This window comes from Lynx rufus, unplaced genomic scaffold, assembly GCF_022079265.1.
Source record: "Lynx rufus isolate CCGP_SWC_20201006 ecotype Redwood Valley unplaced genomic scaffold, mLynRuf1.p SCAF_24, whole genome shotgun sequence".
NCBI classification, from domain to species: Eukaryota; Metazoa; Chordata; class Mammalia; order Carnivora; family Felidae; genus Lynx; species Lynx rufus.
Genome location: NW_025814839.1, coordinates 16311487 through 16328446, shown reverse-complemented (window position 1 = coordinate 16328446; position 16960 = coordinate 16311487). Strand labels below are relative to the sequence as shown.

Below are 16960 nucleotides of genomic sequence, written 5' to 3'. Positions count from 1 at the left end.
TACACTAAATACTTCAGCTTCTATCTCCTAAAAATAAGGATGTTCTTCTATATAATCACAATATCATTATCATATCTAAGACATTCAATATTAATATGGTAATATCTACAATACAATTCATATTTAAACCGTAGATTATTGCTATTTTAGTGTCAGGTCCAGGGTCCAATCAGAGGTCATCTGTTGTTTTCGATTGTCATATCCCTGAAAGGATTTGCGTTTTAGGATTGGAGAAATAATAGCACATTCATACGCTGATTTTAAAAACTTAGTAGAGGGTGAAAACCAATGATGCAGAAGGAGGGGAAATTGCTAGTGATGAACCTGAGAAGGTGAGAGACATGGGATGTATCCATAGTGGGGGGTGAACTTCTGATGGAAGGGAGTATGGATACTTTATTCAGAGTAGCCAGAGAGAAGGCAGAGCCTGTGGGCAGGTGGGTAGGTAGATGTGAGAGAAGCTTGAGAAAATTCTCTTTTGATAGCTTTTATTTTCTTGGTGAAATAGGAAGAATGGTATTCAGCTGAGAGGAAGGAAAGGAGAATAGGTGTTACAGGTTTAAGAAAAGAAGGTATGAAGTTGTCATCTGAGACTGTCATCTTCAAACTAGGGCATGCATATAGCTAGGCACACATGAAGACTTTGCTAAGGGTGCACAATTATGGATAGTCTTGAGGGAATCCTTTTGTAGACCCTCAACTTCTGCAGGTCACACTTCCCAGAAGCTAATGTGCCTGAGACGATAGGCTTCCTCCCACTTGGGAGAGAAAGGCAGACCCTCGCCTATCCCAAATCTGAATTAAATATATCACCCCTTGGATTGTCACAGCTTCTTGTCTGTTCGTTGATTTTATTATTCCTCTTTTTCCTTGTTGTTCTTTTAAAAAAATTTTTTTAATGTTTATTTTGAGAGAGAGAGAGAGAGAGACAGAGCATGAGTGGGGGAGGGGCAGAGAGAGAGGGAGACACAGAATCTGAACCAGGCTTCAGGTTCTGATTCTGAGCTGTCAGCACAGAGACTGACATGGGGCTCGAACCCACAACTGTGAGATCATGACCTGAGCCATAGTCGGACCCTTAACCCACTGAGCCACCCAGGCACCCCTCCTTGTTCTTAATCCAGAAAATAAATTACTTTCTGGAAGTAGAATGTCCTTCTTAAAGAGCCTTTCACTGCAAATTTCTATAGCTCATGATCCTGCTTGGGAGTTGTTACTTCCTTGTTTCTAGTTTTAGCTTTGTATCTCAGTTTCTCTTTTCCCTCACCAGTACTTCACCTCTGTTTTCCTGCCTCTCCTTTGATTGTTGCCTTTTCTCTGGTTTTCAGGCTTGGTCACAGTGGCAGGAACAGCTCCTGTATGTCCAGAAGGAGAGACAGAAGATGGTCTCCGCAGTGAAACACCATCAGCACTGGCAAAAGTGGAAATCCCTGAAGGCCTGGCTTGGATACCTGCAGGTCCGCAGAGTGAAGAGACAGCAGAAGGGTGAGCAGGAAGTCCCAGGCTCCAGAGACAGAGGATCATGTCACAATTTACAGTTTTCTGCCAGTGGTGCTGCTCTTTATTAGGAGAGATATATCCAAAGGAAAAAAAAAATAGAGATAACCACATTATGCCACAAATTTTGGAAAAAAGAGATTGAGGAGGAACATACATCATCTTCAATTCACATTTAAGTTATTTCCTTCTGGCCTTTTCCACTAAAAATATTTTTTTTTCAACAGGGTTTAATTATTACATAAATACTGTGATTATTTATGATTAATAGGATACATACAACTTTGTATCTTTTTCTACACAACTAAACATTTTCCTATGTCTTTCAGTATTCTTCATAAATGTTATTTTTTTAATGATTGTCTGCATTTTGTAGGATGGCTTACCTTAATCTATTTAGCCACTCTTGTATCTATAGATATTTGGATTGTTTCTACTTCTCCCCAAATTATGCAACCCATGTGATATAGGATATTGAGGGTTTTTTTAACCACTATTCTCATGGTTTAGTTTCCCAATTAGAGTTCAGAAGTAATAACACACTGATCATGATCGTTGGTACTTTCTGTACTTTGGTTTCTGGAGCCCACACAGAAGTGAGTCAAGCAGCGTGCTAGACGTGGCTGGCTTTCACCCAGGCCTCCCTCCTGGGCTGCCAGGCCAGCACTGCCTTTTGGGAGAGTTTGAATGTGTCTGTCTGAGGATAATGAAGGAGACCCACTGTCTGGTTGCCCAAGCCTGGAAGGTGAAGGCATGAAGCTATTTAGCATGATAAGCTGTTACTTAGGCACTGACTAATGTGCCCCTCTTTACAGCATTTGAATTCCAGGACCAATTCCCTTCCACTTCCTGGACTTCAGTTCATCAGGCCATTAGCTAATTAGTGTTAAAAGCAGGTGACTGGCAGCCAGGATCAGTCTGGCTAAAAGCTCGAAAAACACCTTTGCCAGCATGGTGACCAAGTTGTGTCATTGAGTCAATCCCTGAAGTCCCACCCAGGAGACATCAGTAAAGAGGCAAATGTGAAAGAGTCTTCTTTGAAAGCAGCCGCCACCATTCCTGGTCATCAGTAGTTAAGTGGAAGCCTCAACTCTTTAATAGAACTGATTTTGTAACATCCTCCTCCCTAAAATTACAGGCCTTTTCTCTTTCCTTGGAGAGAAGAAGTGTAGCTAAGGGCTTCCAAATTACCCTCCCCTGCCTAAAAAAAACTTTTATTTTAGAATTCTTTGTAAAAACATCCTCGAATCCCTGCTGTCTGCCAGTAGTAGGGTGCAGCTTATCTTAAAGATGCTTCCAGCTCATCTCTCAACCTTGCAGGGGCAGCACGTAGTTACTTTCTTTGTTGCAGACATGGCTGAGCGATTCCACCGGGTCACTGTGCTCCAGACACACTTCTGTGATTGGCAGTGGGCCTGGGAGCGGAAGGAGAGCTTGTATGCTGTGCACGCTCGCGTGGAAGGGCTGGCCAGGAAGATGGCAATGCGGCGGGCCTTTACTCATTGGAAACACTGTATCCTTTTCAGTCACCCAGCCCTATCCATCACCACAGCCAGGGCATCATGAGCTCAGCAGCCTTTGAGACAAAGGGCAGGAGATATTTGGAAAACAATTACTGACAATATAAGGTGGTCCTGATCTCTGTTTTCTTTTTAAAAAATTTTTCACTGGACATGTGCTTACAAAAGAGTATGTGTAGTACACATTAACAGTTTAATGAATGGTATTAAAATACCTATGTACCCACTACCCAACTTAAAAATTAGAACCTTGCTGGGGCACCTGGGTGGCTCGGTCAGTTAATTGTCCGACTTCGGCTCAGGTCATGATCTCACGGTTTGTGAGTTTGAGCCCCGCATCAGACTCTGTGCTGACAGCCTGGAGCCTGCTTTGGATTCTGTGTCTCCGTCTCTCTCTGCCCTTCCCCCACTCGTGGTCTGTCTCTCTCTCTTTCTCTCTCTCTCAAAAATAAATAATAAAAAAACATGAAAAAAAAATTAGAACCCTGCCAATTTGCTAACACTGTTCATCCTTGATTGCATTCCCTTTCCTCCCCCTCAGTGGTAATCCCACTATCCTGAATTTTATGTTGCCATTTCATTGCTTTTCTTTACCCACTAGGTGGTGGAAATAGCCATGGCTGTGTGTTTCTTGGCAGCCCTAACATTATGATCATAGTTTCCATTTATTGGGCTTTACCATGTACAGACTATGCATTATCTGTTTAACCCTCATAGCAACCCTGTGGAGTAGATGTCAGTATTTCCATTTTATAGATGAGGAAACCCAGATTCAAGGGGGCTCAATTATTGTCAAAGTCACAGCATATCATTGAGCAGAGCCAGGAGCTTTTAACCCAGGCATTTGACTCCGGTGCTTTGACTCCTGTGCACATGTCCATAATCACTGCCCTCATTGCAATATGTGCCCAGATGTGCAGATTCAGTCAAGGAGGTGGGGCTTGAGCTGACTTTGTCCTTAAAGGATCACAAGGTCACCTAGCAAAGTCGGGAAGAGTGTTTCAGGTGGAAGGAATGGCGTTTGTTTACACATAGATGAAGAAAAGATCCAAGGGCAGTGACAGGGATCTGTTACAGAGCTGTGGGGGTATGGATGGCAGTAGGGCAGTGCAGGTAGATGCAGGCTAGGGAACAGCTTGTAGAGCCCTGGATGCAGCGGTCAGGAATTTGGGCTTTCTCCTGATGGCACTGGGGATCCTCTGGAGGTGTTTAAGAAGAGAAGTGATGGAGCAGGTTTGTACTTGAGAGGTCTGGATTACAGGGCAAAGCTGGCACGAGGAGAGCAGTTACATGAGACTCTCGCCAGTCTATGTTAGGAGCAAGTCAGATGCACTGCAGGGCATCAGGGGTGGGAACAGAAAAGCAGGAGAGATTTCAGAGGAGACCAGATGGACTTGGCAGCCCAGTAGATGGAGAGAGTGGGAGGAGAAGGTTTGAAAATAACTCCAAGGTTTTTAGCTGAAACATCTGACTGGGGTTTTGGTGCCAAAACAAAGGATGCAGGAAGACAGGAGAGCTTTAGATAAGGTTACTTGCAAATGTTTACTGTAATTCGTGGCAATTTATCTCAACTGTTCTTGCCTGTCATCAAATGGGCATCAGAAGGGAGAACGGCAAGGCCAACTGTTTGATAAGCAACTCACACAGTTTCCCTTTGCCTCCTCCTCTTCCTGGGATCATCAGGAGGAGGCAGAGGTGGACATAGGCCACCTGGCATGCCTGTTTTCCCTCAAGCCAGGACCCTCCCGATGGGTCACTGGGTTGCAGTGTGCTGGGGTGGGAACACTTTTGAGATGAAAGGCCTTAACTCCCTGGCGGATGTGCTGCTGTGCACTGAAGAAGCGGCCCAGTGGAAGGCGGCAGAAGATCACAGCAGACACAGCTTGCTGGTGAGAACACGGAAGCCTCTCAAGGCCTTTTTTTTTTTTTTCTTCTTCAGGAACTGCCAAAGTTTTAGTGTTTAATATTTAACAGCACAACTGACCAAGGTCCAAGATGTGACATTACCATGTTTAAAAAACTCTATAAACTAATTATAAAAACTATAAACTATATAGTATGTGATAAGAAGAAAGCACACTTTATAATAGAAAGCTTATCTACACATAGGAGTTGCTTCAAAACCATAGTTACCAACCCTGCTTAACCATCCACTTTTGGGGAACCCAGGCCCACATAATGCTCTTCAAGTATATCTGGTTGTGGGATTAGCTTCACTCAAGAAGCTCTGTTCCATTGTACGTGTCCCTGTTTTCATTTTGGATAAGAAATGGTAATGGTGTGGGGTCAGAGGGTCTGGAGCTGTAAGGGAAACTTGGAGGTGATCTAGTACTGCACTTTTTTACATGGTGGGCCCTCTTTTTCTTCTTTTGTTTTTAAGTACTCTCTACTACACCCAATATGTGACTTGAACTCACGACCCCAAGGGCGGGCCCTCTTTTTAATTGTGGGAACCTAGTCTGTGAAATCAATCAACGCAGAAATTCTGCAGATGAAGCAGGGTCTGGGGAGTAGTCCCTCTTCTGCTGTTCTCCCCAACCCTCACCACATAAGGAGATCTTCAGACACTTACAGGAGCCTCTGGGGTTCCACAGACCACAATATGAAAACCCCTAAACGCTTCACTTCTGTCTCAGAAAACTGGAGCCCAGGGCATTGGAGAATAGGCTTTGCTTAGGTGACATGTGAGGCAGTATTGCTGGAGCTGGAGCCAGTCTTGCGTCTTGCCCCTACCCCAGCCCCCCTACTCACCAAGGCTTCCCTCTCCTCCTTTGATTCTATTCTACAAAACTACTTTCTAATTGTATAAGTGTGCATGTTGACACCCCCTCCACACACACATGGCTTGAAAAAAACACACCATAAGCTAAAAGTCTGTCTCTTTTTCTGAGAGGCAAAGTTGATGTTTTTAACCTTTGTCTGTAGTGTTCCCTCTGGGCCATGGTATCTCTCCTGGTCAGAGGTGAGGGTGTGTTTGTTCTTGTGCAGTAACAGTGGACAGCGGAGGATCAGTTAGACAGCTATTTATTAAGTGCCTACTGTGTGGGCTGGCTTGTATCAGACTCCCAACTGAATCTCAAAGCAGAAAGGATCCCAGGGACATGGGAGCAGCTGTGAATATCCACGACTGAGCCTCTGGCTTAGCTGCTCTTACTTTTACAGATGCTGCTGATTTGTAACTAGTTGTGTCCTTCCTTCTATTCACAGCACTTCTGTTTTCGAGCCCTAAAAGACAATGTGACCCACGCCCGTCTCCAGCAAATAAAAAGGAACCTCGCTCACCAGCAGCATGACATAATGGTGAGGGTCATCTGTATGAAGGGACCTCTGATGGCCATTGTAGAGTTTTGTCCAGACTTTTTAGACTCCAAAACCTTAGTGTCCATTTTCTCTAGTTAGCTATACTGGCTAACTCTTGGTTTTCCCTAATCTCATTTTTTATCTGTTTGCTCAGAAACTTGATAGCAGACTCAGAGGTCAGGCTCCTGATCTAGGGAATACACTTTGAGTCTTGCATTCCAGGTGGTGTTTGCACTGGGAATCTGTTGTCTTCAGTGGTTGGTTTACCTGAGGGCAACAAACATCCTATCTCTACTTATAGATCGTGTTTCTGGGTTTAGGAGGATGGGGTTTTTTGGTTTTGTTTTTCATTATGAAATGTTCAAACATACAGAAAAATATAAAGAACAGTATAATGAACATTTATATACTTACAATCTAAATTCAAATATTAGCTGATTATTAATATTTACATTTTTTGCTGAATCATTTTAAAGTAAATTACAGACAACATGAAACATTACGCCTAAACTTTTCGGCATGTATCGCCCAAAAATAACATTTTCCTTCATAACCACAATATCATTGTCATCCTTAATAAAATGAACAGTAATTCCCTAATTTGATCCAATGCCCAGCCCATATTCAGATCTTCACAGTTGCCCTCAAAATGTCTTTATAGATGTTTTTTTCAAACCAGGATCCAATAAAGGGTTGGTGACTCACTATATTTGGTTATATCTTTAAGCCTCTTAATAACAGCTCTCCTCCTTCTACTTCTTTTGTTTAACATGTTTATCTTGTAATTGTAGTAAAAAAAAAAACAAAATTTATCATCTTAACCACTGTCAAGAGTACAATTCAGTGACATTGAGCACATTCCCATTATTGTGCAACCATCACTGCCATCCATCTCCAGAACTTTTTTCATCTTGAAAAACTAAAATTCTGTCTCCATCAAACACTAACTTCCCATTCTCCTCCCCCCTCCACCCCCAGCACCTGACAACCACCTTTCTCCTTTCTGTCTCTATGAATTTGACTACTGTAGGAACCTCATATTTACAGTACATGCCCTTTGTTTGTTTGTTTTAGCATTTATTTTTGAGAATCGGAGACTGAGCATGAGCAGGGGAGGGGCAGAGAGAGAGGGAGACACAGAATCTGAAGCAGGCTCCAGGCTCTGAGCGGTCAGCACAGCTGAGATTATGACATGAGCCAAAGTCAGATGCTTAGCTGAGCCACTCAGGTGCCCCCAGTACATACCCTTTTGTGACTGACTTAGTTCACTTAGCATAAGGTGTACTTTTTTTTTTTCAATCACACTGATTTTTGGAAAAGAAGGGCCAACTATTTTGTACAATATTCCATACTCTCGATTTATCGGTTTCCTTTTGATGCCATTTCATCTTTCTTTTTTTAAAATATTGTTCGTGTAAACTAACGGTTAGATTTAAGGGCTTGATTAGATTGAAGTTAAACTTTTTTTCTTTTTTTTTTTTTGGCAAGCCTATTTCATAGGCAGTAATATCTGATAAGATCAGTTTTAACTTTTAAAATGGCATTGTTGGGGCACCTGGGTGGCTCAGTTAAGCATCCGACTTCAGCTCAGGTCATGATCCCATGGTTCATGAGTTTGAGCCCCACATCAGGCTCTGTGCTGACAGCTCAGAGCCTGGAGCCTGCTTCGGATTCTGTGTCTCCCTCTCCCTATCTCTCTCTCTGCCTGTGTGCCCCTCTTCTCTCTCTCTCTCAAAAATAAAACAAACAAAAAAAGATAAAATGCCATTGTCTTCTATGAGGCCCAGATGAGGAATAGCTTCAGCTTCTTCATTCTGATTTCCATAAACTGGAAAATCCATCTTTTTGCCTTTTATGTTGGCCCACAATAGCTCTGTATAGCTTAGCTGTAAATATTTTGTAAACTTGTTATATGTTGGGTACTCCCGGCTAAGGTAATTCCTGCTTTGGGGGAACTTGCAGTCTTTTGGGGTAAGGATTTGCTAATAGATTAAGAGAGATCATTTTGCCTTTTGGCTTAATAAACCTCTGTTTCCTTCCTGTTTTACTTCAGCTGCTGCACAGGTTCTGGAACCTCTGGCAGTCTCGAATTGAGCAGAGGGAAGAGAGGGAGCAGCTCCCCTCACTGCGTGCTGCCTGGGACCACTGCAGGTAGGAACTCTGGCCTTCTCCTGGGGCTCTCTGGGGACTGACTCGCTGCACTCCAGAAGTGAGCACTTACTGTCCCTGCATGACTAGGCAGATTCAGAAAGGCCCTGCTATAAACCAGCAGTTCCTGAGCTTGCATTTTCCTTTTAGCTCATCAGATGAGAGGTGGAGTGAAGATGTTTGTGTTGGTTCTTGGTCACCATAGTTTAAAGTATGTACCTGCTGGTTCTCTGCCTCAATCCTTCAGGCTGCAGTGACGTTCACATCTTAGAATTCATGCATTGATAGTGTTAAAGAGAAGGCTTAGGCGAGTGAGTATTTGTGGCTTGGTCTTGAAGAATGCAGAGAGTGTCTTGAGTTTTTTGGAGTTAATTATTCAATTAAAATAAATAAGCACTACATGTCAGTGAGGAAGGCAGGTATAAAGTGAAAACTGAAAGCTCTCTGAATCCCTCCAATTCCTAAGTCCAATTCATTAGGTTCTTCAGAGGGAACCACTGTTCACTTTCTTGCTGCCAGAAATGTTCAACGTGCCCTCCTCCCCAGTAGTATAATCAACTTGATTCGCATAGTTGTAGGTCCCATTTTGGAGCATTTTTTTAATGGGTTGTTGAGAATCTCATTATTTAACTAAACTTGGAGTTATCAGGGTCTGTCATTGCTCTAAATCCTGGTTTACAGAACTGAATGTGGTTCTCACTCTTAGTACCACTTTTGTGAAAGGAGCTTGTTACAGACCCAGGTGGTCCTACAAGCCCCAGACTAGTCATAAAACCAGAAAGTTCAGGATAGTTAGGGGATTTCATATGTATTACTCAAGTTCCAGAGACACTGTGCTTGGTGATCTACTTAGGTTTGTAAGAAAGTTGTCAAAATTTGGGGACAAGCCACAGCCCAAAATCGGGTTGACAGATTTCATGTTGAATAATAGGTTCTTATTTCTCTCTCTCCCAGAGTGAAACCCATGGGGTGCCTTTAATGCTAAGATGTAACCACACCCAGACTTTCCAGTCTTAAAAAAACAAGCAACATTTATTTTTATTTTATTTTATTTTATTTTATTTTATTTTATTTTATTTTATTTTATTTTAATTTTATTTTATTTCATTTTAATATTTCATTTCATTTCATTTCATTTCAATTTCATTTCCATTTCATTTCATTTCATTTCATTTCATTTCATTTCATTTCAATTTCCTTACGAGAGTGAGTGTGCATGGGAGCAGGGGCAGAGCAGAGGGAGAAAAAGATTCTTAAGCAGGCTCCATGCTCAGCACGGAGCCCGATGCAGGACTTGATCTCACAATTGTGAGATCGTGATCTGAGCTGAAATCAAGAGTCAGACGCTTAACCAACTGAGCCACTCAGGTGCCCCCAAACAGCATTTTTAAGACCCAAAGCCTGAAAGTGCAATAGGCAATACCTTGGTGTTATGTGTTTTATTTCAGAATAACGTTGCTATGCAAGTGTATCAAATTGTGGTTACGGTATACTCAGAAGAGACGATACAAGCAGGTATGGAGTACTTCATAGTAGATAATTCCACTGGGTTACATTCTTGGGTCCATTTGCTTTGGAAAGATTCTTGGAAAAGACCTATACTAAGGGGTCTTAGTGTTCTGATTTGGAAGAGGGGTTGCTGTAAAAAGCTCAAAGGTATTTCCCCCAGATCCCTCTAGTGACATTGGAAAGTTTGCTTAAGCCCCATTCCTTCATCTGCTGGGAAAACGCACATGCTGAGAGTGATGAGCTCTTAACCAGCCATTCCATTCACATCATTACTCACTTATTATATTAGGTGGCCAACCTTCAGGAAGTACTGGAAAAGGTACAGAACATAAGTGCTGTGTCTGAGCACTAAACAGTGTGAGACCAGTACCCACAGCAGGTGGGAGGATGTGAGGGTCAGGCTGGCAAATTAGTAAAGGTAGATTGAGAAAGGATTCAGTTCCATTTTTTTAAAGTTTTATTTAAGTAATCTCTACACCTGACGTGGGGCTCAAACTCACAACCCCGAGATGAAGAGTTGCATGCTCTTCTAACTGAGCCAGCCAGGCACCCTCTAATCAGTTCCATTTAAGAAAGACTCATTTAGCATCTGCTGTACCTCAGACACTGCTAAGCACTGAGAATACAGTTGTGATACAAACCAAGTAAAATTCCTGCTCCCGCAGGCCTTGTAATTTAGCACCAGGGTGGCAAATTAGCTGTAATGATGGGAGCAGCTGTTGAGAGTGCTGAACCAAGGATTTCAAGGCCACCTTTAGGCTTGGGGGAATTTGTGTTCAACTGATAATGTCTGCATGGGCATTGCAGTAGTAAGTGGTGCTGCCCATGGCTCTTTTTGGCCATCCATGGTGAATTGGAGGAAGACACAAACCAAACTCCTGCCAGTTGTTTTTCTGCTGCCTTCTCCACCCCCACCACCATCTGCTTCTAAAGTCTAACACATGAATCTGAAGAATTTGGCTGTTTCCTCATAGTGTTGAGATAGAATCTGAATTTTCTAACAAGGTGTACAAACTCCTTTGGGAGCTGGTCTCTGGCTGTTTCTCTGCCCTTTCCTATTACCACTCTGTTCCTTCATAACAGCTAAGCTGCAAGTCCTTCCCTGAATGTGCTTCTCACTGTACCTGCACTTTTTTTCTTAAGTTTACTTATTTATTTTGAGAGAGAGAGATGGCAGGGGAGTGGCAGAGACAGGGAGAGAGAATCACAAGCAGGCTCCTTGTTGTCAGCACAGAGCTCAGTGTGGGGCTTGATCTCACAAACCATAAGATCATGACCTGAGCCAAAATCAAGAGCTGGTCGCTTAACCAGCTGAGCCACCCAGGCATCTCTGTACCTGCACTTCCCTGTCCCTCCTACCTGTTCAGCTCAGGTGCTACCTCTTTCCCCAGCGCCACACCATGTGTGGTTTTACCAGCATATTCATCATATCATTATGTTGGTGTCTACATGCCTCTCTCCTGCCAGACTGTGAGCTACTTGAGGGTAGACCCTGTCTCTTTCTTCTCAGCTCGACAGTGTTGACAAAGGGAAGGTGCCAACTAATGTTTAGACAAATGAATGAACAAACAAGTGAACAGACAGACTGCCATTGGTTGCTTTGGAGTTTTTCCTAAAGATCATCCCAATTCTTGCTCTTTGGGTGGTACCAGCCTAGGGCATCGTTTGCCTTCCACACCTGGAAAATGCTTAGAGTTGCTGCATTATTTGACATTCCTTTGGATGATGTGGCTGTTTCTGAAAGGATGTTGCCACTTGGTCTCTTAAGCTCATTTAATGCAAGCTCACCAGAAGATAGAGACCTTTTAGAAAAAGAATCTGCTTGCTAGGGTTGAAAAGTGTTTATTTAAGGTGGAAAAGAAACAGAGTCTCCTATTTTCCTCCTGGAAAAAGAGAGCCCCTGGACACTGGGACCCAGCATTGGTGGAAAGGTCAAGGCAAGTGTCAGTGTTCTTATCTCTCACACTGCTCTTACATGGCCTGCATAATATAGAAGGTCTGAAAAATAGTAAGAGACCTTGCTTAGTTGCTGTTGGATTTTTTTTTTTTTTTTCAAATCTTTAGCTAACAATCTGAACGTCATCTAAGGAGATGACATCAGAGAACATCAAGTTCTTTAGGGAGAACATCAGTTCTTTCTATTTCAGGCAAAGATAAAAATATTATTCATTGTGGGTTTCTTTCTTTTTAAAAAGTAATACGTAAAGAATGGCAAAATGTTTGCTGATTGTTGGTGCTAGATGGTAAGTTCATGGGGATTCATTATAGTATTGCTTCTACTTCTGTTTACATTTGAAAATGTAAATGCCCTTAAGCAATATATAGACATTATAATTTGAGAAGTGTAGGAATACATAAAAGAAAAAAAAAATAAAACACCCATAGTCTTAAGATAATATTTGGTGAGTAAGTCTGGTATCTTTTTTCCTCCGTGTGTGTGGGAGTATGTATATCATATATTCACACACACACACATATGCTTACTGTTCAGTTATCTGTTGCTATGTGAAAAATCACCCCAAACCCAGTGGCTTAAAAAAACAACCATTTTGGGGCGCCTGGGAGGCTCAGTCGGTTAAGCGTCCGACTTCGGCTCAGGCCACGATCTCGCGGTCCGTGAGTTTGAGCCCCGCGTCGGGCCCTGTGCTGACTGCTCAGAGCCTGGAGCCTGTTTCAGATTCTGTGTTTCCCTCTCTCTCTGACCCTCCCCCATTCATGCTCTGTCTCTCTCTGTCTCAAAAATAAATAAACATTAAAAAAAAATTAAAAAAAAAAACCCAACCATTTTATTATGCCTATGGATTCTGTGGGTCAAAAATTGAAAGAAGACATAACAAAGATGGTTGGTCTTTGCTCCATGATTACTGGGGCCTCAGCTGGGAAGTCTGATGGCAGGGCATTAGGATCATCTAGAAGTTTCTTTACTCACATGGCTGGTTCCTGGACTTGAATAACTCGAAGACTGAGCTCATCTGGGATTGTTAACCAGAGCACCTACATCAGGCCTCTCTGAGAGGCTTGGATTGCCTCACGCATGATGATGGTGACCTCAGCGCGGTCAGACTTCCTGTGTCGCTGCTCACTCCAAAAGTGTCACAGTGAACCAGACACAAGCTGTGTGGCCTTTCATGACCTAGCCTCTGAAGTCACATGTTGATATTGTCACCATTCTCTGTTGATCAAAGCAGTCACTATCCTGCCCAGATTGAAGGGGATGGGACTTTTCAGTAAAGGAAGACCCAAGAATTTGAGGTCCTGTTTTAAAATCTACCACATGTTTTATCCCAAAGTTTTGGATCATGAAGGCATATGTATTTTTTTATGTTGGTTTTCTGTCTTCCTACTGATATTTAGTGATACAGTAGTAGCCTTTCATAATTACATAAAAATTTAAAGAATCTGTATTGCAAATAAACATCATAAAATCAAAAGATATATTACAGGGTGGGAACAGTGTTGTTAACACACATGACAAAGAACTGATAAATTTCGTAAGGTTCAAAAAGCCCATTTATATCACTGAGGTAAGCACTGGCAGATGTAAAACAGGCAATGGTATGAACACTTAGTACATAGGACAAAACATTTAGATATATGCATGTATATATGCACACACACACAAATGTGTGAAGAGATGCTCAACCTGTTTTTAAAGTAAAAATCTCTTCCTTCTCATATTTCATTCTTCACCTATTGTGTTGACAAAGATTAAAAATAATTATCTTAATCTTTTTCTCAATTTTGTGTAGAAAGCAACCATCCCTCTAGAGTGTGACCCTGAAAGGTCATTTTTTTTAATAATATAAAGTACAAATAAAGGCCATTCATTGTTTTACTGTAGCGGCTGCAGTCCAGAGCAGACAGTCACTTCCAGCAGACAGCCCTGCCTGTGGCCTTTCACGCATGGAGAAAACTCTGGCGATGGCACCAGCAGGAAAGTGTCCTCAATGCAAGAGCAGCACTCTTTCACAGGTATGCTGTGCAGCTCCTGTCTGTGCAGGCTTCTCAGGTCTAATTCTGCTGCCCCCACTGCCATTTGTGTTGTTTTTCTGCTTCCTAGGCCCCTAGGCCCTGGTTCTTCCTGGTTTTTCAATTAGGTGGGCTCATTGATTTCATGGAGCAGGAAAAGACAGCCACTATTTCTCCTGGGAAAGCTTTTGCTCATCTTTATTGCAAATGCTTTCAAAACAGCCCGAGTTTTATGCCCCTTTCCTCATTGCAAGCCAGTGTGAGCTCCATTAGAGCTGCCCATTAGCTTTCTGGATCAGAGTGTGGTTGGACCTTGCTTTGCCTTGGCAGGCATTCTTGAGTGTGATTTCCCTGAAATGCTTGCTTCCTGTTCTGCTAGACCTGACTTTCTGAAGTTTGAAATATAGTCGTCAACAAAATTAGGATGGGCAAAGAGCAGAGAGCTATGTCCTTTTAGCTCCCACAGAGGTAAAATTTGCCCATAGCAGATCCTTGCTGCATTCTGGCAGAATATAACAAAGAACTTAATAATCACTGACTGTGTGTCTACACTGTGGTGGGTGTGGTGTAATGGGAGAAAGGAAACATATATAAGCTCATTCACCTGTGACATCACCAACTTCATTAATAATTTTCCTTCTCACAGCAGTCCTAAGAGAACAGGCTCAAAATGACAAATGACTCCCCCATGTAAAACAACCAGTAAGTGGCAGAGCCAGGTTTCAGTTCAGGTCTCCTTGACTCCAGGAACTTTGTGCTAGATCAAAAGGAAGATCTTTTTGATGACTTTGTAGAAACTTTCAATCTTTGTGAGGAGGTAAGACTGATACACAAGAAACAATTGAGGAACCATTCCAGAGAATAGATCCATGTGTCCTCAATTATGTCAGCCCCGAGTTCTTCTAGAGCTCAGAGCTGGTGCTGAGGGAAGTCCCTGGGGGAAGCATGCTATGAGCTGAGGCGTGAGGATGGATGGCAGGAGTGGGCAAGATGAGGAGGACCAGACCCAGGGGATCACCCAGGCCCATAGAAAGATAACAGATGTTTAAGCAGGTGCATGTAACTAGTAAAGTGATAGTTGTGGAGATTGCCCTGAGAAAAGTGTATATCAATTTAGGACAGAGAGACCAAGAGGCAGGGATGTAGGAGAAGTTACAATGATTTTGACTTTGAAGGACTCTGAATGCTAGTCTGAGGGGATCAGCCAGAAATCTGAGTCCTTAGCACAATGTTCAAGGAGAAGATTATTAGGGGGAAGCCCTGAGAAATTAGAGGCTGACAAGGGGACAGCACTTACCTTTTCCCCTTCTGCAGACCATGGCTTCACCTTTACCTAGTTCCTGTATTGATGTCTGATATAAGATTCCTTTGAAAAATGTCATTAATATTTAACACACACACACACACACACACACCCACACACACACACACACACCCTTTGTTTCTTTTACAAAGTCATGATTTATTCTGTTGCTTTTTTGTATTTTGGCATGCTGCAGAGACTTTCACATTTTGAGAGTACTTTCAAAATAGCCAAGAGGAGGGGTACCTAGGTGGCTCAGTCAGTTAAGTGTCCAACTTCAGCTCATGTCATGATCTCACAGCTCATGAGTTCAAGCCCCGAATTGGGCTCTGTGCTGACAGTTCAGAGCCTGGAGCCTGCTTTGAATTCTGTGTCTCCCTCTCTCTCTGCCCCTCCCCCGCTCATACTCTGTCTCTCTCAAAAACAAATAAACATTAAACACACACACACACACACACACACACACACACACACACACAATAGCCAAGAGGAGTTTCTAAAAGAATTTTTGTTGAGGCACCTGGGTGGCTCACTCGGTTAAGCATCTGACTCTTGGTTTCAGCTCAGGTCCTGATCTCAGAGTTTCATGGGTTCGAGCCCCACATTGGGCTCCATGCTAACCATGTGGAACCTGCTTGGGATTCTCTGTCTTCCTCTCTCTCTCTCTTTGCCCCTTCCCCACTTGTACGGTCTCTGTCTCTCTCAAAATAAATAAATAAACTTAAAAAAAAGTAGAAGTTTTAAAAAAAATTTTAATTAAAGGATTTTTGTTGGGGATCAGTCTTGGGTGATTTTACAGTTATCATTCTTGAGACAAAAAGGTGGAGGGTGAATTGGAGACAGGGAAGTAGCCAGAAGGCTTGGAAGATAACCAAGGCCTGATGTGGATTTAGCCTGATCTGGATTTTATCTTGTTTTAGTTTAGTTGGATCTTTTTAGAAAACTTAGTTTTTTAGGTTCCTGCCTTTCTGATCATGAGGGAGCAAAGTGATGGAGAGCCTGGCTTGGAAGCTAGACAGGCCCGAGTTCAGACCCTATCTTATAGGGTTGTCATGAAAAGTAGTGAGATAATCCATGTGGAATACAAGCAGAATGTCAGCACAAAATATCAACCTTCCTCCTAACCCCTAGAATTGATTTGTGATTCAAATACAAATCATCTCAATTTGTGATTCAAATACAGCAAATGAATATTCGTAGGTTTCATAAGGAGTTTAGCAAATCAGAGTTCCCCCAAAATATGTATGTTCTATTTTTCCATAATTCTTAGGGTATTTTTTGAATATCTTAGGAATATGGACAGAATTTATAGTAGGAGCTCATGAATGGCAACTAAAAATTGTCGTTTCTTAACCTACCAGTGAAATACTATTCTGAGAATGAGACAAGACTGGTTTGTCTTTTTTTTTTTTTTTAATTGAGCTAAAATTAATAGTGAAAGGCACATATGTGAAGTAAATAGTTTGATGAGTTTTCACAAATTGTATACCTGGATAATCAACAACCCAGTCAAGATCCACAACATTTCCATCACCTCAGAAAGTTCCCTCATTTCCTTCCAGTTAATTCCTAACCCTCACATGTAACTATCATCCCAGGTTAATTTTGCATGTTTTTGAACTTTATATAATGGGATCATACAGTGTATGTTCTGTTGTTTCTGGATTTTATTATTTATCTTTTGAGAGAGAGAGAGAGAGAGAGAGAGAGAGAA

The 16960-nt window shown here is 42.2% G+C and overlaps 1 protein-coding gene across 1 annotated transcript in view; it reads left to right on the top strand.

The window, feature by feature from the left end:
• The window catches only part of SFI1 (SFI1 centrin binding protein), a 102519-nt gene that overhangs the window by 61774 nt on the left and 23785 nt on the right, over positions 1-16960 (top strand). The window contains exons 10-16 of the mRNA XM_047088024.1: positions 1329-1485; positions 2849-3010; positions 4836-4906; positions 6225-6317; positions 8371-8468; positions 9914-9980; positions 13816-13946. Of these exons, the coding sequence (XP_046943980.1) occupies positions 1329-1485; positions 2849-3010; positions 4836-4906; positions 6225-6317; positions 8371-8468; positions 9914-9980; positions 13816-13946 (779 nt within the window). The remainder of the gene's footprint in view (positions 1-1328; positions 1486-2848; positions 3011-4835; positions 4907-6224; positions 6318-8370; positions 8469-9913; positions 9981-13815; positions 13947-16960) is intronic.